Source organism: Moschus berezovskii, chromosome 1, assembly GCF_049115385.1.
Source record: "Moschus berezovskii isolate FMDL1 chromosome 1, NW_MosBer_1.0, whole genome shotgun sequence".
In the NCBI taxonomy this organism is placed as follows: domain Eukaryota; kingdom Metazoa; phylum Chordata; class Mammalia; order Artiodactyla; family Moschidae; genus Moschus; species Moschus berezovskii.
Window position 1 is genome coordinate 158,304,653 of NC_142460.1, and position 24,795 is coordinate 158,329,447.

The 24,795-nt window shown below is 49.3% G+C and overlaps 1 protein-coding gene across 2 annotated transcripts in view; it reads left to right on the forward strand.

Moving 5' to 3' along the window:
- Window positions 1–758: 758 nt before the first annotated feature.
- The window catches only part of KY (kyphoscoliosis peptidase), a 50,025-nt gene continuing 25,988 nt past the window's right edge, over window positions 759–24,795 (forward strand). The window contains exons 1-5 of one of the 2 annotated variants that reach the window (XM_055413296.2): window positions 759–1,531; window positions 4,780–4,842; window positions 8,530–8,592; window positions 19,726–19,800; window positions 21,787–21,849. In XM_055413296.2, coding sequence (XP_055269271.1) covers window positions 1,228–1,531; window positions 4,780–4,842; window positions 8,530–8,592; window positions 19,726–19,800; window positions 21,787–21,849 — 568 coding nt within the window. In that variant the 5' untranslated portion in view covers window positions 759–1,227. The remainder of the gene's footprint in view (window positions 1,532–4,779; window positions 4,843–8,529; window positions 8,593–19,725; window positions 19,801–21,786; window positions 21,850–24,795) is intronic. The other variant, XM_055413302.2, reaches the window with a different exon arrangement.

The window sequence follows — 24,795 nt, forward strand, 5'->3', positions numbered from 1 at the left end:
GACTACTGCTTTCACTGGCTGCCCAGTGCGCAAGGGGGCGGCAGTGATGCAACAAGGTGATGGCACTGGAGCCACAGTCAACAGGGAAAGTTTCTGAGTCTGAGGTTCAGCTGTGTGACCCCAGCTCCATTACTGACTTGCCACTTCACCTGTCCCTTTCCTCATCCTTAGAATGAGGGAAGAATGACAGCTACCACTTGAAGATCACTTATCACGCATCAGGCACTTCACCCGCACGTCACTGTCACAGCAGCCTGGTGAGGGTCTGACTTATGCCCATCGCACAGGTGACCAAATGCAGGGGAAGTGGCTTTTCCCAGAGAACAGGGGCAGCAAGTGTAGAACCCAGGCCTGAGCCACAGGGTCTGCCTCCAAGAGGTGGGGGAGCTTCCAGGGGCCATGGTGCAAGGTGGGGGTCACTAAACTTCACAGCAAAGAGGGTCCCAGAGCAAAGGCCTCCAGCTGCATGGTATTTCTTAATGGTGGAAAGTCAAGTTAGGGTCTGGCCCCAGCCGGGTAGGCCCACGGTGCCAAAGGCTACCAAGCAGATGCTCTGTAAACACTCCTGAGTCCCAGAGCCAAAAGCCGGCGGTGCTACTGGCTGGGCAGGCCCGGCCTCGCTAAAAATAGACGGGCCTTCAGGTCCAGCTCCCTGACCGCGGCCCAAGCAGGCTGCTCCCTGCACCCAGCCTCCTCCTCTCCCTCTCCCCTCTGCCAGCAGGGCTAGAGCCAGGCTTCTAGAAGGTACAGAGATGTTAAGATTTTCACTTCAGGCCAGAGTGGACGGTTAGGCTGATGTCCAGTGGGCAAGTTCCAAGTTCTTGTGGGGCCATAATGGGGCAGGGGTCCTGACCTCAGCATCTAACGGAGGGAGCTGTCAACCTCCAAGCCCACTCGGGGAAGGAGTAGCGCCAAGCATAAACTCGGCCAATTTCGCCACATCTTGCAATGGAATCTGAAGCTCCCTTGCCGTTTCTCTTTTACTGCGCTGACTCTCGCCGTTGACAGCACTGTGCGGTTTCTGTATTTGCCGCGGCTTTCTGAGGTCTTCTGCGGACTGTCTCGGGGAGGCCCCGGGGATCGCGGGATGGGGCAGTGGCCTGTCGGCCGGGCCGGGAGGCAAGGGGCGCGGGGAGGGAGGCTCCGGAGCGCGGACGGCCAGGGATTTCCTTTCAAAGGTGACTTAGAGCCGCTCCATAAGGGTAGCGCCCTCCCGGGCGGGCCCTAATGGCGAGTTTGGCAGAGTCAGCGAAACGCAGCGCCGCGGCCGGGCGGCGGGGAGCGCCCTCTCCCGCGCCCGCGGTCTCCCGCGCCGGGCAGCGGCGCGCACGGGCCATTTGCAGCGCAGGCAGGCTCGCGAGCGGCCGCCGCGCACCGGCCGGAGCGGGGGGCACCATGGAGCTGAAGAAGGACAGCAACGCCGTGTCCATCGACATGCTGCTGATCGTGCACTCGGAGAAGCGGCGCGTCGCTCAGGGCGCGCACTCGGACCGGCCGGCGGACCCGGGCGCGCCGCCGCAGCGCAGAGGAGGTAACCCGCGCTCGAGCCGGCCCCGGCCCCAGGCCCCTCGACCTCCTCGCCCCAGGGCCTGCCCGCCGGGGGGCGCCCCAGGCGCCCCCGGAACGAGGTCACCGAGACCCAACTGCTCCCCAAAGCTGGCTGCGCCTCAGCGCTGCGGCTCTGGCGTCCTGTGGCAACGCGTAGCCCCGTGATTGCCCCGGGTTGACTCCCTGTGCATGCCTGCGGTGCTTCCGTCACCCCGGGAGCCAGTTTCCTCTTGGTCACTCTTTGAAGGGTGCAGATCAGGTTGGAAGATGCCCTGTAGAAAAAGGACCAGAGCCTCAGGCCTGAATCTTGCGTGCCCCAGGCCTGCTCGCCAAGGGCCACATTGCAGGACACAGGGGACCCCAGGGAATTCGTGTACTGAGTCAGACTTTGAAATGGGGCCCTCCCTTGGTGTCCTTGCACAAATCATGGCCTCACTTCTTGAGCCCTCTCCCAGCTTCCAACAGTAGAAGGCATGCAAGGGGTAAAAGGCAGGCAAGCTGGAGTGGTTAGGCTGCTCTCCCCACTTTGGCTTATCTGTTATTCTAATTGTCCTGCAGACTTTCTGGGGAAGGAGATACTGGTAAAATAAAGCGACTGTTCCCAGAGTGATTGTGGAAAGCAGGACCCTGGCCCCTGTACTCTCCAGAGAACAGGAAACAGTGTGAGGAGCGTAGAGAAGGATATTAATAGAGGTTAAATCGGCCCCTCCGACATCTGGGGACCCCCAGTCCCTGTCTCTGAGGAGGCCCTGAGGAGCTCTTGAGGAGCCTGGTGTGCGGTGCACTAGATGGACTGTGCCCTGGCTCTTTGGGAGTGAAGTTTCCCAGCCCTCAAGGTAAAACTTCTGCCTCCTGTCTCTCTTCCAGCTCCCGTGGTCCTCGAAGTCTGTCCCCAACTCTTCTGTCCCCACAGCCCTTGTGCATATTGAATACATGCCTTCCACCCACCCTGCGGTTGCAGCAGGACCATGGATGGCTCTGCCCCTACCCCCACCCCAGGCCACGCAGGCTGCAGCTGCCCCTTAGCTCCTGGTGATGTCCAGGGCAGGCAGGCAGGGGAGAGAAAAGAGATGGTGGAGAGCTGAGAATGTTGACAGGCACCCAGTCTCTGGAGGGATTTGAGGCCCAGCAGTTGTTCGGATTCGTTGGTTCTGGTGTTCTCAGAGCTGCCCCTGGGAGAAGGGGACATGGCCTGCCTAGGGTATTTGTATTGAAATTGACAGAGGTCGCTGGGCCTTCCTTGACAGAAATGTGGCTGCCCACTGCTGCACGGACTGCAGTCCGGAGGGCCAGAGGCCCCCCCACAAGGCACAGCTCCAGGTCAGCCCGTGAGTCCCCACCTCCCTCTCCTGCTCTGATCACATTTCTCCAAAAGGTTCTGACACTAGAAAGAGGGTGGAGAACACAGAGGAGGCCCTGAGACGCCAGGGATGCGGACTGCTCAGTGAAGCGTCCAACACCGGGCACAAACCGTACGTGACGCCAGACTTCACACTCGTGATCATGACTCAGAGGAAGAAGACCCCCGTTTCCTGAGCCCTCTCTGCTGATATGTTGCTCCAAATATTTTCCTGACTGAAGTTTCTCCCCGACATTATAGAAGCAGAGAGACTGTGTCATTTATTGACAATCAGACAGCTGTGAGCTAGAGCAGAGGGAGAGCACACGGTCTCCAAGGCCTGCTGGACAGCAGTGATGTCCAGGAGACCCCTAGCTAGGCCAGCACATGGGCCCTCTCCTCGGGACAAGCCAAGAAGGAGAAATGCTGAACAAGACCAGCTTGTTCCAAGGCCTCCTGCTGGTGCACAAAAATCCAAATACACACCCCCACCTTCCAGGTGTGTCCTGTCCTCTGGTCTGCTCCCGCTCCAGGGCCTGCCACGCAGGGAATCCTCCCGGCTCTACAAAGGAGGGTCTGAGCTCTGTGTTAGGAGAGCGAAGCTTGGTTACTTTCACGGGAAGAGGACCAACTGAGGGTGTGAGCAGGTGGCTTTCTGCTGTGTCCTTGTGGCAGAAAAGATTAAGAGGGACAAGGAGGCAGGGAGTGTGTGCGCCAGGTATTGGGCTGTAAGGTGGCAGAGTTGCCTTTCCCTTTTCTGCAGGGCCTTGGCATTTCCCCAGCCATTTCCTCAGAGCTGTGCTTCTCTGAAACACTCCTGAAAGCCCTCAACTCCTGTTGCGTATTCACCATAGAGGAGGTAGCCTAAAGCTGCCTGCACCAGATCTGAAAAACCTTCAATACCTCAAGATTTCTCCCCCAAAGTCGATGGGACATGTGCTTTCCATTCCCTGGGTGTAAGTGAGGATTCCAAGTGATAGGTCCCGGATGCTATGGAGGGCTCTGCAGAAGAGAAGGGTGTCAAGAAAGGATTGGGATGCTCAGAGTGGGGGAAAGGGCTGGAGATTCATATTGGAGGCTGAGCTTCCAGGAACGTGGCCCTAGGCTGCAGAGCAGGACTGGCTTGGTGAGGAGGCCTCCGCTGCTACCAAGGAGCCCTCGATGCTCCTTCCACACCAGCAACTTGATTTTATTGCAGCTACTTGCACTGCCAGAACATATGCCAATTCTATGCCAGGAACTCAGCCTTGTGGCCGCTACTTCCAACCGCCGCCAGAAAGAGAGAGAGAGAACCACTTCTATTCCCTTCCCTGTTGCCTCACCAGGTCCCGAGATGGAGTGAGACACAGGTGCATCTCAGCAGATGCTCGGCCACTCAGGGTCCCTGCTCTAGCTGCAAGGGAGGCTGGGAGAGCAGGCAACCGTCATTCTCAGTTCCCATAGAGATCTATCGCTTTCCATCTTTGCCCACTCCCCACCCTACTTTAGGACTCTCAAAGTGGAAGAAGGTTCACCACACACAGAAATAGGCAGGCCAAATGAATATCTTCTAGCAGATGAAGAATCTAGCAGATGTCTTCACAATAATGCTTCCATACTTATGCAGTGGAAACGTGGGCGTGACAAAGAGGCATCTCCATTGTGAAAATTCTCCCCGAATGATCCTGATAAGCAACCACCACCCCTGAAAACTACCGTGGTAATTTTTTTTTTAATGTTTTAAATGTAGAGGGTTGCATTCATTCCTCTGAGCTCTTCTCATTTGTGGGCAGCCTCTCTCAGATCCCTAGAGAGCCACATTCCACCTTTAGCTCAGGTCCATTCACAACTGGTGCACTTGGTCTGAGTCTCCTTCCACAGAGGGCCTCATGCTGGTCTTTGTCACTTCGCAGGACTTCAATGCGTCGAGAACGGAATCCGGAGATGGCAGAAACTAGAAGGAAATGACCTACGTGGTAAATTCCCTCATCTTCATTCATTTTCTTTCCAATCTCTTGAATTCAACAAATTGAAAAATGTCTGTTAATGTTGGGTTCCACTTGTTTGATGACTGGCCTAGATGTCTAACCACTCAGACAGTGGCTGCTTGTGACTCAGCCAGGCCTCTGGGGCCACTGTGACCCTGGAAGATTTCCCTTGGCATCAGGTCCCCCAGTTTCCTGGAGGCTGTTGGGGGGGCAGTGCTATCAACTTGAGCACCCACTTGTTCACTGGCTGAGCTATAAAGAAAACCTTGGCATCGTTTGGGATAGTGGATTTGGGTGTGTCCCCAGGGGAGGGGCTTCCCAGGTTATGCAGAGCATCCATCTTTTAAAAATATTTCTGAACAGGGAAGACAGTGGCCTGCCTTGGGTGGTGTTACTCAAGGCCTGGGAAGATGCCAGTCCAGGGTTCTGTGGCTCCTGGCCTGGAACCCAGAATTCAATAAGATCTGAGAGAAATCCCAGCTTCCAAAGCCACCTCTTTATGGTGCCAGGCGTCAGTCACCCTGCAAGGCCAGGATTTCTCTGGCAGTGCCATGCACGGACCATTATACTGGGCCTTATTCTGGCCGTCCTGGATTCATAAGCCCAGCCTCCATGGACAAATACTGTGGAATTGCACTGTGGGCATGTGAGAATTCTAGCAAGAATAAGACCTCCACTCCCAGAGCCCCAGTAGGGGACTTAGTCAGACCCCGGCTATCTGAGCCCCAGGATCAGATGACTGACTCATCAAATGCCAATGGGACGGACCCATCCCCCATGACCCTCCACAAATGGAGAAACAAGACCCCAGATGAACAAGACTGAGCACCTATGTTCTGCCATCCTTCTGACAGTAACAGGAGAGGACGAACTTCTAAAAGTAAATTCATTCATTCATTCCCTCAGTAAAGGTGTACAGTGATTGCTTTGTTCTGGGAAGTGTTCCAGTTGTTGGAGATGAAACTGTGAATGGAATAAGTCAGGAATGCCTGCCCTCCTGGGGCCATGTTAGAATGATTGCATCATAATGCCATTCACCACAGCCAAGTCTCAGCACCCTGGAGGTGAAGAGCTGGCCTGTGTCCCCTGCACTATGCATGGAGATAACTCATGCTCAAGACACCTTCCCCCAACCAGGGACCACCTTCGGTGTCCTGGCTGATGGGCACGCATGCGTGGGATGTCTTTCTTAACCTTGGGGTGGGACCATCAGATGGGAGACACACCAGTTCTAGCTCTATCTAAACGGACAGCTAAGTTAGCAAAACTGTGCTGTGGGCTCATGAGAATTAGAAAAAGAATCAGACTTCCAAGAGACCTGACAGTCTCAGAAACACATAGCAGCCCATGCAGGCAGGCAAGACCTGCCAGTGTGTGTTCATGTAGGTCAAGTGGGTCATGCAGGAGGAAAGAGACACCACTTCTTTGTTTGTTACAGCTCCTACTTCACCTGAGTTGTTGGAAATTCATCTTATGGCTTCTTGGGCATGTCATTACATTAGGAGAGGATTGTAGTATACTGAATTCATCCCCTTTTTACCATCTTCAGGGTTCCTGGTTTGGGGGAAGATTAGTGGAAAAACATAACAAAACACAAGAAAGATATGGTAACTATTACAAGACTCTTCTTAAAGACATGAAGTGGGTACTAGGTGCTAGCTAAGAAAGAGAATGCTTAAAGTAGTTCTTGCAAAATCACCCAAGAATTAAGAGTTTTAGGTAAATGCAGGGCTGGAGAGAGACCGCATAGAGGCATTGAGCTTGGGAAAGAGGATTCCACCAACCCGCCAACATATGTAATTTAAAATTAACTTGAAGTAAAATTTTATTTATTTTTTCAAGTGACACGCTTGCATGCAAGCAGAAGTTAAAACTACAGCTTCTTTGTTTGTTTTCTGATGGTGAGGTCCTGGGTACATACTTGCCCTGCTGGTGCCCAGGTCACCCAGCCCTGGTGACCAGCATGGTGCCCAGCCCTGGAAACTGGACAGCTCTCACCTGAGAAGGAAGCAGCTGCTGGCTTGTACTTGGAGGGTGCACAAATGTGGATGAACACACCGTTGGTCCCCCTCTTGCTACCCGTACACTCCTCTGGCTGGGGTGCAGGCAGGGCGGGGGGAGCCCAAGTGCTCCAAACTTCCGAGCAGCAGGTGCTTGGGCTGAGCCATCAGCTTGCCCAGCAACGGGCTTCCCCTGCTGTGATTGGCTGCTTTCCTTGGTCCTGGCTGAAGTCTGCCTAGCAGCACAGGGACTAACGCCCCACAGCCACAGGGAAACCAGTTGTGCAGCCGTGACTATAAATACCCTTACAGCAGCTATGCCAGCCAATCATCCTCCTTGAGGATTCCCTTCCCAGATCCTGTTTCTTCCACCCTCCAGCCGAGCGGAGATTACAGCCAGTTGTGCCCACAGGAGGTGGCCTCTTTGTCCTCGCCTGGGTCTGGCCTGGAGCTCCAGCCTAGCACATACTACTTCACCCTGAGTTGGCACACACAGTGGTCCTGACCCTTGCCCAACTGACCAACCTCAGCCTTCATGGGGCTAACTGACCTGGGCCTGCTACAGAGAAGCCTAGAGTGGGTGGGCTTCCCCAGGCAAGACACCCGCCCCCCCACCAGGAGGATAGCAATCCAGTCCAGCTCAGTGAGCCACCCACCCACCGTGACCAGCTTCTGCCTGGCCCAAGGCGTGGAAATGCTGAGTGGCAGCTCTGGTTAGGTATACAAGCGATGACATATGAACAGAGCCAAATCGGGCCAGTGCTCCGGAGGCATGCTTGCACCTGTGCCAGTTGTCACTTCCAGGGAGAGGCCCAACAGCCTTTTTGCAGCTCAGCAGGAGGCCAGGGGAGAAGATGGCAGGCCGGGGTGGTAGTGGCCCTTCCCTAGCCTCATCCCTGCCCCTCTGAAGCAGAGGTTCAAGGACAAGACCAGACCACCATAGCAGCCATACATGTACAGCAGAGATATAGGGGAGGTGGTGCCTCCCACAAGAGGGGCAGGGGGCACCCTGCCATGGTCAGCAGGAGCTGGGCATGTCTCCATAGCAACCTGACTCCACTAGGCTCTGAGCATGGCTCTGTGTTCCAGGGACATGAATATCTCCAATGCATGGCAGGTGCCCTGCAAATGTTGGTGAACCTGAATCAAACTGCAAGCACCCCAATGCCGAGGCTAGAGTAGGAGCAGGGTAACCTCCATTCCTCTCAGAGAGAGGTAGGAGGCTGAGTTCAGACTCAGGAGACTTGGGTTCAAGCCCAGGGTCTCACCTGGCCATGGGGTCTTTGGCAAAATATTAACCAGTCAAAGCCATGGCCCATGATTGAGATAAGAGCCTTCCAGGCTGCTCCGTAGAAAGGTGTGGAGATCAGGGAGGCCTCACGCTGTGCTATGGAAACTGGCCTGATTGCACCAAAGTCAGGAGCAGTGGTCACTTAGGCTGTGGGAGGCGTGCCCAGCTTTTGGAAGAGAAACTAACCTCTGCTGGCCCCCACTGAGAGTGAGAGGCTGTGTGTACGCGGGCTCCTAGGCACTTGCCTCTGCGTTCAGATGTAAGATTCTACTGATTCACACGTGTTGATACCCAGCCTGGCAACTCTCTGCTCTGCCCAGGAAAAATTCCATCCTACTCTGGGCCCCATGGTCACTGCAGGCCCCTCTTGTCTTCCTTCAACAGGAAACTTGGTGGAGAAGCAGCATGCCCAGCAGACCCAGGTCATCACTTCCTACGACAACCAAGGTAAGGTTCCGCCACTACCCGTCACCTCTCCCCCAGCTCCTGCGTGCCCAGATCTGCTGTCCTGGCCAGAGAGAGTGGGGTCAGAGCACAGACTGTGGAGAGCAAGGCCCTCTCTGCCCCGGAGATGCTGGAGCACCATTTCCTCTCCCACATCCCATGGGAAACAGTGAGAGGCTGCCTGTGTCCTGGGATAGAGCAATAAAGTCCTTGGGCCACAGAATCCGCTGCTGTCATCATCATCACCCTGGTTGTCATCACTTTCGCTGAGTGCTAACCTCACATCAGGCACCCTGCCAGACCACGTACGTGGTCATTCTCATGTGAGTTACGCCTCCCAACCGTCGTATTTGATCGGTACTCTTATTGTCCTCATTTTACAGATGAGTAAACCAAGGCTTAGAAAGGTGGTCTTTTGTCCAAGATTACATAGCCAGCAAGAGTCAGAGTTGGAGTAGTCTGTACCCCAGCACCACCCCCGCTCCCCACCTCCCCCACCACCATCAAGACCTCAGCTGTCGCTCCTCTCACAGCACTGCGTCTACAGCCACCCTGGGAGCCAGCTCCCCCAGCCAGCCTGCCGTGGTCAGGCGCTCCCTCCTTCCGAGTCACGGAGGTTCCCTGGCCTCTCGCCCTGAGACGGAGCCTTCCCAGACAGCCCCCTCCACCATGGGACAAGTTTAACTCAGCAGTGGGGATTGAGAGGGCCCTTCCTTAGGAATCCGCACTTTGCAAGACGGATCCTCCCAGAGGGGAGGGCAGGCGAGGGCATCTGCTGCTGACTCTGCAGGGGACTAGATCTGAGAGCACCCCAGGGTGGAGGCAGGGTGGTTCTCAGCTACAACTGGAGGAGAGGCCAGGTTAGAGCCCCACCCCAACGTCCACTCCCCGCAGCTCTGGCTTTCTGCTCTGGATTGAAGACTCAGGGCCTGGTGCCTGAGAGCTCTCATAGACATGGACCTAAGATGTCACCGCTGGTGCCCTCAGCGCTCATGTCCTAACTTGTAAGGTTATGTGCAGAAGGCGGTGAGGAGGGAGCCCTGGAGGACTCAGAGGTTCTCGGGGAATTGCTCTGTAACACCAGCTAACTCAACATCCCCAAGAAAAGAGGCTGGCAGCTAATGAAGAAAGGCCTGTCAGCTTGAGTTCCCAGCAGGAAGTGGCTACTTCTTCTTGCAGTCTAGGTCAGTATCCATTTAGGGCAGGATTCCTGGGATGATGGCTCCAGGACAAATCCAAGGTCACTCAGTGGGCCCACCTCAACCTGAGCACTACAAAGACAAACCTGGGCCCCCCACTTCTCTGAAGTAGCAGCAAGCAGCTCACCCCAAATAAGAGTGAGTGACACCTCACTGAAGTCAGTGTGGATTCAGTTCAGTTCAGTTGCTCAGTTGTGTCTGACTCTTTGCCACCCGACGGACTGCAGCACTGAGTGTGAATTAGCAACTGTTAGTTCTGGTCATACCCCCTGGTGGGGTCATGATCTTATCCCTGTTCACAGAGGAGGAAGCTGCGGCTGAGGATGCTGTGGTCCTGAAGCAGGGTGCTCCTGCCAGACCTGTAGGATAGGACTAGTGAAATGGAGCCTTTCAGTCACCAGAACCTTGCCTGTATACCATACCCTGGCTCTTGTGGGCCACTCACATGCCTCCTCCCAGGATCTGATGCTTCCAGAGATGGCCTTGGACAAGGTCCACTGAAGATCGGGATGGAATAGGCCCTCCAGGTCTTATGGAAGCCTGGACCACAGCAAGGGAGAGGCTGCCCTGCTCTGGGGCTGAGGCAGAGTCCCCACTCATGCTGATCCATTCATTTCACAAAAAGCAGCTCTGGATGATGGCACTGGGGATCCATCAGAGAACACAACAGACAAGGTTCCGTCCCTGTGAAGCTGACACCTGGTGAAGGAAACTGATGAACCTGACTAGAAAAATGCAAGGTGTCAGATAAGACTGGAAGAGAAAATAAAGCAGGAAGGGGCATGTAGGGGGAAGTCATACAGCTGAGTATTCATTTCTGGTGGCTACTGTGACACATAATCTCAAACTCGGTGGTTTAACACAAATGTATTTATTCTCTTCAATGGGCTTCTCTGGTGGCTCAGTGGTAAAGAATCCACATGTAATGCAGGAGACCTGGGTTCAGTTCCTGGTTCTGGGATATCCCCTGGAGAAGGAAATGGCAATCCGTTCCAGTATTCTTGCCTGGGAAATCCCATGGACAGAGAAGCCTGGCAGGCTACAGTCCATGGGGTCACAAAGAGTTGGACATGACTTAGCAACTACATCAATATTCTCTTCAACAGTTCTGAGACTATAAATCCCATACCAGTCTCACTGGGCCAATCAATCTCTTGGTCAGCATCAGGTTCCTTTTGGAGGTTCTGGGTGATAATCTTTTCCTTGACTCTGCTGGCTTCTAGAGGCTGCTGGCACTTGTGGACTTGTAGCTGCGTCACTCCAGTCTCTGCTTCCATCATCATGTTGCATTCTCTCTGTAAAGCAGTTCTATCCCGCTCTGTTTTATAATAATCCTGGTGATGGCATTGGGCCCACCTAGACGATCAGGATCACCTTTCTATCACAAGATCCTTAACTGAACCACATCTGCAGAGTTCCCTTTGCCGTAGAAGGTAACATTCACAGGTTCCCGAATTAGGACATGGATATCTTTAAGGGCCATCATGCAGCTACCACAGGGAACAATTTAAAATAGAGTGGTTGAGAAAGGCATCCCTGAGGCGACATTTGAGTAAGGGAGGTGATGAAGGAGCAGGTCACGCGGCCTCTGGGGAAGAGCTCCTAGCAGAGGGGGTGGTAACTTTATGCAACAGGTGACAGAATGATCATGGGAATCTTGGATCTTCACACGGAAGACGTCTTTGCAAGATTCATCTGTGACGGGCGTGTGCGTTGAATGAGAGGGGAGTGATTATAGGAGCCCCAGTGACCTCGGGCCCCGAAAATTATTCTTGACAAATCAGATTTCTGTTGAGGCCTCCTTCTGGGTCACCTACCCTCATCCCCAGGCAGACTGTCTCTGCCTTCTTTGATCAGGCCTGCACTAGGCTCCAACTGCTGTGTTTCCAGACCTGGGACATCCCTGTTGAGCTCCATTCTGCAGAAAGAATCATGAATGGCCCTGGGTTTTCAAGAGCCCTGTGGAAGCCAGGGTCAGTCAGGCTGCAGGAGACAGCCTTGATCACACCTACTGGCTGATGCCCCGTGGTCTTGGCCCTCTGGCTCACCTGCAGTCACCCCACAACTAGAGCTGCTGCTCAGGCCTTCCACCCTGTGTCCAACTGTACCTGTTATGGCATCTGCAGAGCTGGACTGTCCCCATCACCAGTCAGCTTGCTGTTCCCAGGGTGTCAGAGCTTACACTTCCTGTCCTAATGCTGACTACCACACTGTGGGCAGAAACCTCTGAACACCCAGCCCAGGGCTGTTTAAGAGTTGGGTTTTTATTTAAGAAATACTTTAGCTGAGATTTTCTGACTCAGCTACTGCAGGAAAAATTCAAAGGCACAGAATCCATATAAAGGTGATAGCCGGTTATGGAGAGAGTTAAGGAGCATCTTAAGTCAATGATGACAAATATCTGACATGAATGTCGTACCACTGCCCCCCCCCCAGCACACACACAAATACACCCATGCATGTATGCATACACACACTCACATTCATATACACACACACACACACACACCTGACAGTCTTTGCTAATTGATAAGCGCTCCAGGCAGCCACTTCCAATCAGTCAGAGTTAATGAACAACACAAAATCTGTTTGCCATCTCTGTATTAGGTGTTCAGAGCAAATTAGGTCTTCAGACAAAGCCTGATTCAAACCCTCAGAGACCTGGAGAGAAGCTATCGGTGGGAGGACTCTCCTGATGGGGTGGAAGGCAGGCTCAGGGCAGCAGGTCGTGGACATGCTTAGGCCTGCCGGCTGCCTCGCCACATCTCTGGGGGTGGGAACAGGGTCTGGCAACCACTTCTCAGGTGTAGCAGAAAATAACCACTAATATGCTTTTACTGAGACAGCCAAAGTTTCAGCTTCACAAAATGCTTTTTGGGTGATAGCTGGTAGAACTGGGAAGTGGTAACATGAGAAAGTCTGGAGCAGGTGATCCGAAATCCCAGGAAGGCCTCCTTTGGGTATATTTGTAACTAAGATTAGCGTCATGGTATCTGACTGTACTTAGGGTTTAGATCTCACTTTAAAGTTTGTCCAAATGATAGTCTACTTTTTATCATCAGCAAATTAATGTTTCCTTTAAATTAAGAGTTTGTTTGGTAAGGAATGTTGTAGTTGGCAAACTCTTAGCACTTCCCACCTGTAGGAAGCACGGGGTGGTACTGCAACCCTGCTCACTGGGGATAGTGTGCCCAGGTCCAGGACCATTTGGAGCAGAGAAGCCTCCCAGAAGTGCCCTTGCACACCTATGAATGAGAGCGAGAACCACACCCATCAGGGCGGCCGGGAGCTTTGCTATTCTCTTCAAGGGAGTGACAATTAACAGCACCACTTGGAGGAGAGCCAGGAAGGGGCCTCGGGACAATGTCAGATCCCGGAAGGGGGGGCCAGGGAGAGGCAAGGCAGTGCAGGAAGCGAGAGGTGAGAAGGGGTGACTGGTTGGTGAGCTTCCAGCCAGGCGAGTACCCAGTGGGAGACCACCTCAGCACCCACCTCTGAAAGGGCTTAAAGAGTTTTGATTTGCAGCTCGCTCATTCTCTGACAGAGCGACGTGGCTGGATAAGAGTGGTTGGAAGTACCTGGACATTAGGAGAAGTTTGGGAAAGAGGTTTGTTGTTGAGTCCTGGTAGTTCAGCTGGTAAAGAATCCACCTGCAATGCAGGAGACCCCAGTTCATATTCCTGGGTCGGGAAGATCCGCTGGAGAAGGGATAGGCTGCCCACTCCAGTATTCTTGGGCTTCCCTGGTGGCTCAGCTGGTAAAGAATCCTCCTGCGATGCGGGAGACCTGAGTTCGATCCCTGGGTTTGGAAGATTCCCCTGGAGAAGGGAACGGCTACTCACTCCAGGTTTCTGGCCTGGAGAATTGCATGGACTGTATAGTCCACGGGATCTCAAAGAGTCAAACACGACTGAGCGATCACTTTCAAACCAATAGTCAGGTCAGCTTTGCAGCTTCTCTCTACTTCTAGAGATGGTTGCAGCCCAGAATTTTCCAAATTTTGTTTGATGAAATAATGCTGGGTCATGTAGACTTTTGCAGAACTTCTCAGATCGTTGTGTGATGCGACCTACAAAAGGGGAGGAAGTGGACATTTTTCTCAAATCCTTTTTGTTACAAAACATCTAGTGGGCAAGTATAGCTTGGCACCCACTTTGAAGACCAACTCTGAGTGTTCAGGGGGAGAAAGTGGAAAGGCAGTGGTGAGTAGAGCCATGCCCTGGGCATTGTGGGCAGACACACAGGTGTCATTCGCTGCCCGTGGCGATGGTAGCAGATCCTCTGACCAGAGCTGAATGATGCTTTGAACTCTGAAACGCTTAACATCCTAGTTGTCAAGTCACAGGCTGATTTTCCCTGCCAGTGAATGTCCTAGAGACTACAGTCAAAATGAATGTTAACCCCTTCAAAGTAATCCCTTGGAGGCCACTTTGTATCTTTTAAACTTGTTTAAGAATTACTATCCTTAACACCCAGAGCAAGGTTATGAGCTACACAAGAAAGTCAGTATTGTTATTCTGTGAAAACACATTTAGCAGGCAAAGGATTAGTAAATGGAGCTCTTATGAAATCAATAAGGAAAAAAATACTACATCAATAGGAAAGTAAGTGATTCACAAAATAAGTTTAAAACAGCAAATATATGAAAAATACTATATTGAAAATTTAATAAATATACAGAAACAGTGAGATGACACTATTCACTGATTGTTTAAAAACTTAAAGGATTGATGACAATCAAATGTCAAATATTTGCAATAGAAACCACCCCAAAATTCAGTTCCTTAAAACATTTAACAGCTCACATGTTTACGGGTTGTCTGATGTTCTTGTCTAAGACACACCTGGCTGATTGCAGGTCTTGGCTAGCCTCACCCCTGTGTGTGATCAGTAGGAGGGTTGGCTGAAGATCAGCTGGTCCAGGGTGGCCTCACCTGAGATGGCTCTGCTCTGCTCCGCGTGGTCTCTTGCCCTCCGCAGGCTAGGTTAGGTGCAGTTACATGGCAGTTGTGGCTGGAATCCCAAGAATGGAAGTGGAAGCGGCAGAGTCTCTTGGTATAGGTTCCAAGCCTGCACAGCATCATTTCATGCTAACTGGCCAGACCACATCATCAGGCCAGCCCAAATGTGGGAAGGAATAAAAGACCATTTTTTGGAAGGAAATGCAAAGTATTATAACCAATTTTGCCACTAAACATAGAAAGGGTGAGCAAAGTAGCCACTCTCTTACACTGTTGAGAGAATCATTAAATCATTCATGAGATTTTGCCAATATCTAACAAAAGCCTTAAAAATCTCCATACCCTCCAATACATGTTTAAGAATTATTTGAAGAAACCGATTTGAAGAGTGTGTCAAGCAGTGTGTCAGAATGTTTGGTTTCCCCGGTGGCTCAGTGGTAACGAATCTGCCTGCCAGCACAGGAGATGCAGGTTCGTTTCCTGGGTCAGGAAGATCCCCTGGAGGAGGAAATGGCAACCCACTCCAGTATTCTTTCTGAGATAATCCCGTGGACAGAGGAGTCTGGTGGGCTGCAGTCTGTGGAGTCACAGAAGAATCAGACACAACTTAGGAACTAAACAACATCAGAATGTTCATCACATCATTGTTTAAATAGCAGAACATTTGGGAAATCTTCAATATACAACAAAAAAATTTTCTTCTTATGATTATAAACCATCTGTAGAATAGAGTATTATGCAGCCATTTAAAATGACTTGTGATTATATTCAGTGACATGTAATGTAAAGACAAGTGAAGAAAGCAGGATACAAAAACATGTTTTTTATTATTATCCTGCTTTGCATTGTCACCTATATTTTTCATTGTCATCGTCCTGTATCATATAAGCTCTGTTTTAATTCTACTTTTACTTTTGCATTTGATTGTTATTTTTAATTTTTTAATTTAAATTAGCATGCAGTATTGGATTTTCTGATGTGCAGTTCTATGTGTTTTAACACATGCTCAGATTCATGTCACCACCACCACAATCAGAATACAAAGCAGTTCTGTCGCCCCAAAATTCTATTCTACAGACTCTGTATAGATCCACATCCTGCCATCACTCCTAAGAGTATTGTTGAGAAGTATCGCTTGATATGGCTGTACCAAAAGGTGTTTATCCATTCACCCACTGAAGGACATTTAGATGTTTCCAGTTTGGGGTAATTACGAATAGAGCTTCTATAAGCATTTGTGTGCATGTTTTTGTGTGAATGTAAAGAGTTTCATTTCCCTGGGATAAAAGCACAAAAGTATACTTGTTGAGTCATATGTTGAGCACATGTTTTGTTTTTTAAGAAACTGCTAAACTATTTTCCAGAATGACTGCATCGTTTTACAATACCACCAGCATCTGTGAGGGATCTAGTTTCTCTGCAGCCTCAGCAGCATACAGCATTATTTATACAGCATTATTTTTTATTATTGCTCCTCTAATAGATGTGGCATCTCATTCTGCCCTCAGTTTGCATTTTCCTAATGGTTAATCATGTTGAACATCCTTAATTTCTTATTTGGTGAGATATCCATCATTTTACCCGTTTTCTAATTGGATTGTCTTTGCACTTTTGTAAAAAATCAATTTGCCATATTTGTGTGGGTCTATTCCTTAATTCTATTATGTTCCATTGAGCTATACAGCTATCACTTTGTCAATATCACACTGTGTGATTACTGTAGCTTTATAGAACATCTTAAAATCTATTGGTATTCTCCTATCTTTTTCTCAAAACTAACTTGATTTTTTTCTAGTTGAAATATCCTTCCATCTAAATTTTAGAATCATCTGGCCTATATTTACAATCTACAAAATTCCTCCAAGGAGTTTAATTGAAATCACATGAAATCTATAGATGACTTTAGGGAGATTTGCCAACTTGACAATACTGAGTCTTCCAATTCATGAACATAACATATTTCTCTGTGTATTTAGTCAGTCGGTTCAGTCCCTCAGTAAGGTCCGACTCTTTGTAACCCCATGGACTGCAGCACGCCAGGCTTACCTGTCTATCACTGACTCCCGGAGCTTGCTCAAACTCATGTCCATCAGGTCAGTGATGCCATCCAACCATCTCATCCTCTGTCATCCCCCTCTCCTCCTACCTTCAGTCTTTCCCAGCACCAAGGTCTTTCCTAATGAATTTAAGTCAGCTTTAATTTGTTTGATCATATTTTTTAGTTTTCAGCATAAAATTCCTGCATTTTTTTAAGATTTACACTTAACTGTTTCATTTTTTGGAGCCTTGGGAAATTGTAATTTTAAAATTCAATTTCTAATCAGTTATTTTCAACATAAATATAATTGATTTTGAGGTGCTGACCTTGTATCCTGTGACCATTCTTAAACTTACTTTTTAATTCTAGGAAATTCTTGTATGGATTACTTGGGATTTTTCCATGTAGACAGACATGTCATCTGTGAATAGAGTTTCACTTCTTTCTTTGTAATCTATATGAGTTTTTTTTCTTTCTCTTTTATTTCTATTATTTCACCGGAAGAACTTCAGTACAGTGTTCATTAGGAACAGTGAGAGTGGCTATCCATGCCTTGTTCCAGATCCCTGGGGGAAAGATTTCCACTTTTCACCATTAAGTATGCAGTTAGCGCTAGGTTTTTTGCAGGTGCCCTTTTCCAGATTAAGAATCTTCCTTCTATTCCTAGTTTCTTGAGAGGTTTTTTGAGTGGATGTTAAATTTTGTCAAATGCTTTTTCTATATCAATTGATATGATTATGTGGGTCTTCTTTAGCTTGCTAATATGATGAATTACAATCACTGATTTTTCAAATATTGAGCTAACCTTGCATTCCCAAAGTGGTATATTATTCTTTTACTATACTGCTGGATTTAATTTTCTAATATTTTGTTGAGAATTTTTATGTTTATGTTTACAAGGGATATTGATCTATAGTATTCTTTTCTTATACTGTCTTTGGTTTTGGTGTCAGATTGATGATGGCTTCATAAAATACATATGAAGTATTTGCTGCTCTTCTGTTTTTTGAAGGATCTTGTGCAAAGTTGAATTTTAAAACTACTATGACAGTTTTGTTAGAATTTGCCAGTGAAACCATCTGGACCTGGTTTTGGTTTGTTTTCTGTTTGTTTGTTTTTGAACTGCAAGCTTAGTTTTAAAAATACATATGGGAAATTTGTATTATAAATAATAAGGTTATTACTTATTACGTATACATTAAGGTTATGTATAAATAAAAGGGTTATTACTCCCTCAGTGAGTTTTGGTAGTTTATAGCTTTCAAGGAAATGTCCATTTAAGTTGCAGAAATTATCTGTATAGAGTTATTTATACTATTCCTTATTATTCTTTTAGTATACAGGGATCTATAGTGATAGACTTCATTTCATTCCTATATTGGAGTCTTGATTCCTGATTTGTGTCTTGTCTCTCTTTATTTGGCCACTCGAGTTAGAAGTTTATCAATTTTACTGATTTTTTCAATGAACCAGCTCTTGGTTGTGTTGATTATTCTGTTGTTATTTCTTCAAATATTTTTCTGCATCACACTATTTCTTCTCTATTTCTGGGATCTCAGTAACATGAGTGCTAAATCTTCAGGTACCATCCCACAGGTTCTGTTCACTGTTTCTCTCTGTTGTTCTTGGTGAGTAATTCTATTGCTCTCTCTTCAAGTTCACTGACTCTTTTTTTGGTCGTCTCTATTTTGCTATTGAGTATATGCAGGTATTTTTTAAATAATTGTATTTTTCAGCTCTAAAGTTTTTATTTGTTTCTTCTTTTTATCTTCCAAGTTTTGCTAGTACTTTGTATCTTTTCATTTATTTCAAGACTATATACCTCACTTTTTAGAGCATGGTTATCATGGCTGTTGTAAAATCTCTGGCTGATAATTCCAAAATCCATGTCACCATAGGGTTAGCATCTGTTTATTTTAATTTCCTTTTAAAGTTGTTATTTTCCAGGGTCTCTCTATTCTGAGTAAGGGGATTTTAGCCTTTGCCAGATCTGCCCTGCACATGTACCACACAGCAGTTTAGTTCTCAAAGACTGTGATATAATGTTTAGGATGAGAGCACACACAATGTGAATGAGATCCATTCATGTAGAGGTGACCTCAAGAGTTCATCCATAACTTTATGGAAGTGCTCTCTTGATTCCCTCCTCTTTACAACCCTCTTGCCCGTCCTCCAGCCCTAAATCTTGGGGCTTTAGCTTTCCTACTCTTCTGGGTGTATCTCTGTGTCTGCATCTGGAAACAACCAGTGGAGAACAGAGAGAGGGAAATCAATGAGTATTTTCCTCTACACTCTTGGGAATCATAGCTTCACTGGTAACCACCTCCCCTACAAAGACTTAGGTGTCTGTTGGGCCACCAAACTCACTGCTGCACTGATACCAGCAGAATTTCCCTGGGGACTGAGTCAGGAGATCAAAGAAAAAAAGGCAAAAACAGAGGGTTTCCTCCACTCTGACTCTTAGAGTTCTCCTTTCTCACTCCACAAGCCAAAAGAAAGAGCTTCTCTTGGAGCACTTTTTCTCTGCACCCACCGTGCCCTTCTGCATTTGGGGGCTGCCTTTGCGTCCAATCTAGATAATGCCATAGGGAAAGGGAATGGTCAACTCTGCCAATTTGACGATCCTTTAAATTCTAATCTTCTTCCCCCATTAGGCTTCTGTCATTTGCTTTGAAGCATCCTCAAATAGTCGGTCCATTCATTCTTTCCAGTGTGTTGAGTGGGAGAGACACAGTGGAAGTTGTTTACTCCATCATGCCCAGATCTGGAAACTGTCTGCTTATTTCTTGCTTTGGGGTTTTGTAAACAAAAATTATCTGCATATTCAAAAGAAAGTTCTACAACCAATTGTGTGCTGTTGTTCAAACATCCGTCATGAGACATTGCACCCTTTTCTGGCAGCGTCTAGCTGAGAATATCACCTCCTATTCCTTTGCAGGAACACAGCTGACTGTGGAGGTCCACCCTCGGGATGCCATGCCCCAGCTGTTCAAGAAGTTCTCCTTAGCTAAACGTACGTGCGTACAGGGCTGCTCGTGTTTGGAGAGCTGGCACGGAGGGCTGGGGCAGCTGGAAGGGCCAGAGCCAGCCCAGGCACCTTCTGGGGGAAGGAGAGGAGGGACCTGGACCTACACACAGGGAACCAGCAGATCCGTGGCAGCTTCACCCTGGGACACTCTCTTCTCCACACTCAATAACCCCTGTTCTTGGGTCACACAAGGCATTTAGCTAAATGCGAATTTCATCACAAGAATTGTGTTGTTCTTAGATTCCATGTATTGACTGCCTAAAAAGTGGCATGCACCGTGCTTAAGCACTGTACACTCAATAGGTTTTTAACTCTTTGATATACACCAGTATTAGCCCTACTTTTTAGGTCAGCAAAGGCTCAGAAATGTGAGATAACTGCTTGTCTCCCGGTTAGGAAGCAGGTCAGAACCCAGGTCCAAATGAAGCCCATGCCCTTAGCCACCGTACTTGGCTGCCTTCCGTGCTGTACGCACAGGCCCTGACCCAGGCCTGCAACATCTCCACTGCTCCCTTCATGGTCCTTACCCTGTATCTGTCCATCTTGTGGCTACACAGGGGCCTGGGGAAACTCCAGCCAAGGAACAGAGGCTGCAGAACAGCCCAGGCTGAGGTGCACTGCACGTCCACTTGGGGGGTGGGGAGTTGCAGGGCAGGTCCCCTATGGCTGCCTGGTCCTACAGGCCTCAGCAGCCAGGAGATCGGGAGGGCAGACCCTGGGAGTCGGCTAGCTGGGTTCAAATCTCAGCTGTGGGGCCTCAGGCAAGTAGCTTAACCTCTCTTTTGTACTCAATTTCCTCATGTATAAAAGGAGGAAAATGATTCAAGGTGCCTCAAAGGACTGCTGTGAAGTTACGTGAGATAGTCAATAAAGCACAAGCTAGGCAATAGAAGTACACAAAAAATCTGGCTACTATATTGAACCCCTATCACTCTACCGAAGAATGTAGATGGAAACAAAATATGAACGTAAGAAAGACAAGGCCCACTGTTTCTCAGAATGATCTATGTACATTTGCAACCTTCTACTTTTTTAGTTACAGCCAACAATGACCTTCAAGGGCAAAGAATAACTTCCCTCAGCACCCCTATCCCCAGCTCCTCCTGGTTCCATCAGGGACCCACATTTTCCTGACTTGGTTTCAAATCAGCAAGAAATTCTCTCTTGCTGTTTATGGAGTCTAATGACAATTAGTGACCATTCTCCCTTACTGGGCTTCCCTGGTGGCTCAGATGGTAAAGAATCTGCCTGTAATGCAGGGGACCCAGGTTCAATCCCTGGGTCATGAAGATCCCCGGGAGGAAGGAATGTATCACTACCTACTCCAGTATTCTTGCCTGGAGAATCCATGGACAGAGGACTGGTGGACTACAGTCTGTGGGGTCGCCAAGAGTCGGACACACGACTAACACACACACACACACACACAGACACACAGACACACACACACACACACACACACACACACACTGCCTTAATAGTCCTGCATTTACAGATTTGATTGCCCTTGAGCCTTCCTGAGGACTATTTCCCGTCTTTCCCCTTTCATGTCTGCTCATGGTCAGTTCTTATCCTGAGATCATCTGGCAGTGAATTGACTGACACCCTCAGGATCTCCATCTGTGGTCCAAGACGGCAGGAGCATCCAGTGTGGGGACAGGAACAGGGACTCCAGGCCAGTCTGCTGAGTAATCCCATGCCCCAATGTCCTAGAAAATTCTTTCTCTGCTCACAGACTGAACTCCTCTTTCTTGTCATCTCCATTGGCTCTCAGCCCTCCATATCTCACCAGAAAGCCCAGGGCAATCCTAGCAGTGGTTTGGTGGTGGGTGGGGATGAGAGCAAGAATACTCTGAGAGGAAGAGTGAAGATAAGGGGTCAGAAGGGAGGCCCACCACAAACAGAATCGTCTGTGCTTGCCTTTCCATTTTTTCTGAAGTGTCTCTACTCCTGACCTTTGGGATATTGTAGGTTTACAAGTTGATAAAAATGGAAACACAAGACCCCGGCAGCCTGGAGGGAAAGACACCCATGGTAAGTTGCAAAGGCTTCTTGGGGTTGTTTTCTGAGATTGGGTTAGCCTCATGAGCCAATCTGCAGTCAGTTGGAAATGGCTCCCTGGAGCAGTCCAGCTCCTTAGAGCTGGGCATCTGGGGCCATCTCAGGGCTCAGGGGACAAGAGTATCATGATTGATTGGTAATGTCTGCTATGGACACAAGTGGAGAAGTGAAAAGCTCACACACCAGATGTGATCCCAAAGCTAAAGCACAAACCCCACCAATAACAAGGCAGCCCATTATGGGAAACATTAGAATAGAATTCAGAATTGAATTAAGTTTTAAAGCAAGCGTCTGTAAGGTAGGAGGCGTGTGAATCAGGAGAGAGAGACAGAGGAAGAAATCCTGAAGTGGGGGTGGAAAGCCTGGGTTCGAATCCTAATTTTGTTCCTCACTCACCTTTCCATAAAGAAGGCTGAGTGCCAAAGAACTGATGCTTTCAAACTGTGGTGTTGGAGAAGACTCCTGAGAGTCCCTTGGACAACAAAGAGATCAAACCAGTCATTCCTAAAGGAAATCAACCCTGAATATTTATTGGAAGGACTGATACTAAAGCTGAAGCTCCAATACTGGAAAAGACTCTGATGCAGGGAACGATTACGGGCAGGAGGAGAAGGGGGTGAACAAGGATGAGATAGTTGGATGACATCACTGACTCAATGGACATTTGAATTTGAACAAGTTCTGGGAGATAGTGGAGGACAGAGGAGCCTTGTGTGCTTCAGTCCATGGGGTCACAAAGAGTCGGACACAACTGAGCAATAGCAACAACACCTTCCCTGGGCCTCAGTTTCCCCCTCAGTAGACCAGATGGCATCTAAGGCTTAGTACAGTTTGTTACTTCTTCCTATTGTTTTGCTTTAAAATTAGAATAATTTAGCTAATGCCACTGGTATTTTAAATGTATTTATGCAAAATCATATTCAAATCTTACATAATCTGCTCAAAAAGTAAATTTAATGAGGCATAAATCATTATGGGTATTTTTAATGTTCAGATATTGTAAAATGGAACCAAGAAAGGGTAAAACTAATAATAGGGTTTTCAGTCCCATTTTAGAAATGCCATCCTTCTTCGAAATGGGGGCAGGGGAGACCTCATTTGCAGAGCTGAAGCTTGTTAAACGTGTAAGTCCATTTCATATCCACTTAGGTCACCGTGACGGCCCTTGTCAGAGGTGCAGGAGCCAGAGTCCATGGGGGGAGAGGGCACTGAGTAGTGGGGAGCTCAGCAGAGCCTGCTGCTGCATCCCCATCCCTTCTGAGGGGCCAGCTGGGTGAGCACCCCATGGTGGACCACCCAGGATAGGCTCTGAGGTGATCTGAGTGATCAGAGGGGAGAAATCCCAGCTCTGCCATAAGACAGGTGAGACGTGATGGCACTGGGCTTCCAGGGAGCCTCTGGGTAAGACTGTACAGGATAGAAGGCTGGAGGAGATCGGGGAAGGGGAGCCAGGGAAGGTCTTGGTCCTTGTGGAGAAGCAGAAAATGAAGAAAGAAGATGCTGGGTTGCTGAACAAGGCCACAGCCTCAAGTAGAGTGTGCACTGCCTGCCCACCCACCGCACACCCTGCCCTCTCTTAGGACAGGAATAGCCTCAGATCCTGGTGTGTCAGAGGCTCCCCGCCCCGTCCCATGTGAGGACTCCTGCAGTGGGTCAGCAGGAGTGAGCAGACAGAGGTGGCCAAAGCCAGTGTGAGCTTGAGAAGGAAGGAAAAGGCTTCAGTCCTAACAGGAAGGGGCCCGCATCGGTGGGGACACGCAGAAGGATCCATGCGGCCTGCTCCTGATGCTGAACTTGCCTGGCGCCTGGGATCTCCTCTGTGGCTGGACAATGGCCAGCTCCCTAACCAGCTGGCAGTGCCAGCCCAAGGAGGGTTGCAGAGCAGCTTAGGCCAGAGCTGGTGGTGATACCTTGTCCCCACCGAGGAAGCCACTGCATCCATCTCAGTGGGAACAGCAACTCTGCCTCCAAAATGCTGTCTCCAGCTCTTTTACACTCTGACTTACAGCCCTGGTTCTGACTGCGCAGCCTCCATGCTCGCTGCTCTGCTCCTCCTGTAGCTTGTGTACTTACTTAAAAACATTTAATAAATTATTCTTCTGCTTAAACTAAAAATAGAGGGGCTGCCTCAAAGGACGTGTGGGTGCACGCAGGAGCGGCCCTGCACTGGGCACAGAGGTTTCTATTCCTGTTCTGTGCTTGCCTGCAAAGGACCCCCTCTTTGCACCCTTCCAGGGAGCAGAGCACCTCTAACCTTACCACGTGATCCACTATCTCATTCACTCCCCCAGGTAGCCCACAGATGCATGCTTGGGGCCAGGCTACTGGATTCAGCAACTCCCAGCGAGGGGGGTCTGGCCAGCCATTCCAGGCCATGTGTAGTCCCACCAGGCACTTTCCCCATCCCTCTGCTCCTCCCAGGCTTGCTGCCATGTCCTGTGGTCCCAACAGCACCCCTCATCCACCCCTCTCCATCCTGACATGGCAGAATGAAAGTTGACCCCCTGGAGTTGGGGGATCAGTGCCCCTTTGGCTCCATCCTCCTCTCACTCACTCCCTGACCTCCCACCCAGGTTGCCTGACTTTGGTCAGCCTGGGCCTTGAAAAAGAAAGACCCAGCCAAAGCCCAGGCTCTTCTCTGGGCTGGGGCAGGGGATTTCTGGCTGTCCATACTTGGGTTGCTCTGCAGTAGCTACCTGAGTCTGTCCTGTGTCTGGGCTACCTCTGAGAAAGGCTGGACATGGGTGAAGGATTCTGAGACTCAGCCTCCCTTGGGGGCCCCCCACCGTACCTTAAGCACCTGTTGCCAGAACTCTTAACTTTCTCATGGTGCATGCAGTCAGTCTGCAGCTGATCACGGGCAAGGGAAGAAGCCTATCTGGGTGCCAGATGCACCTCACCCCATGGAGGCCCAAGTGG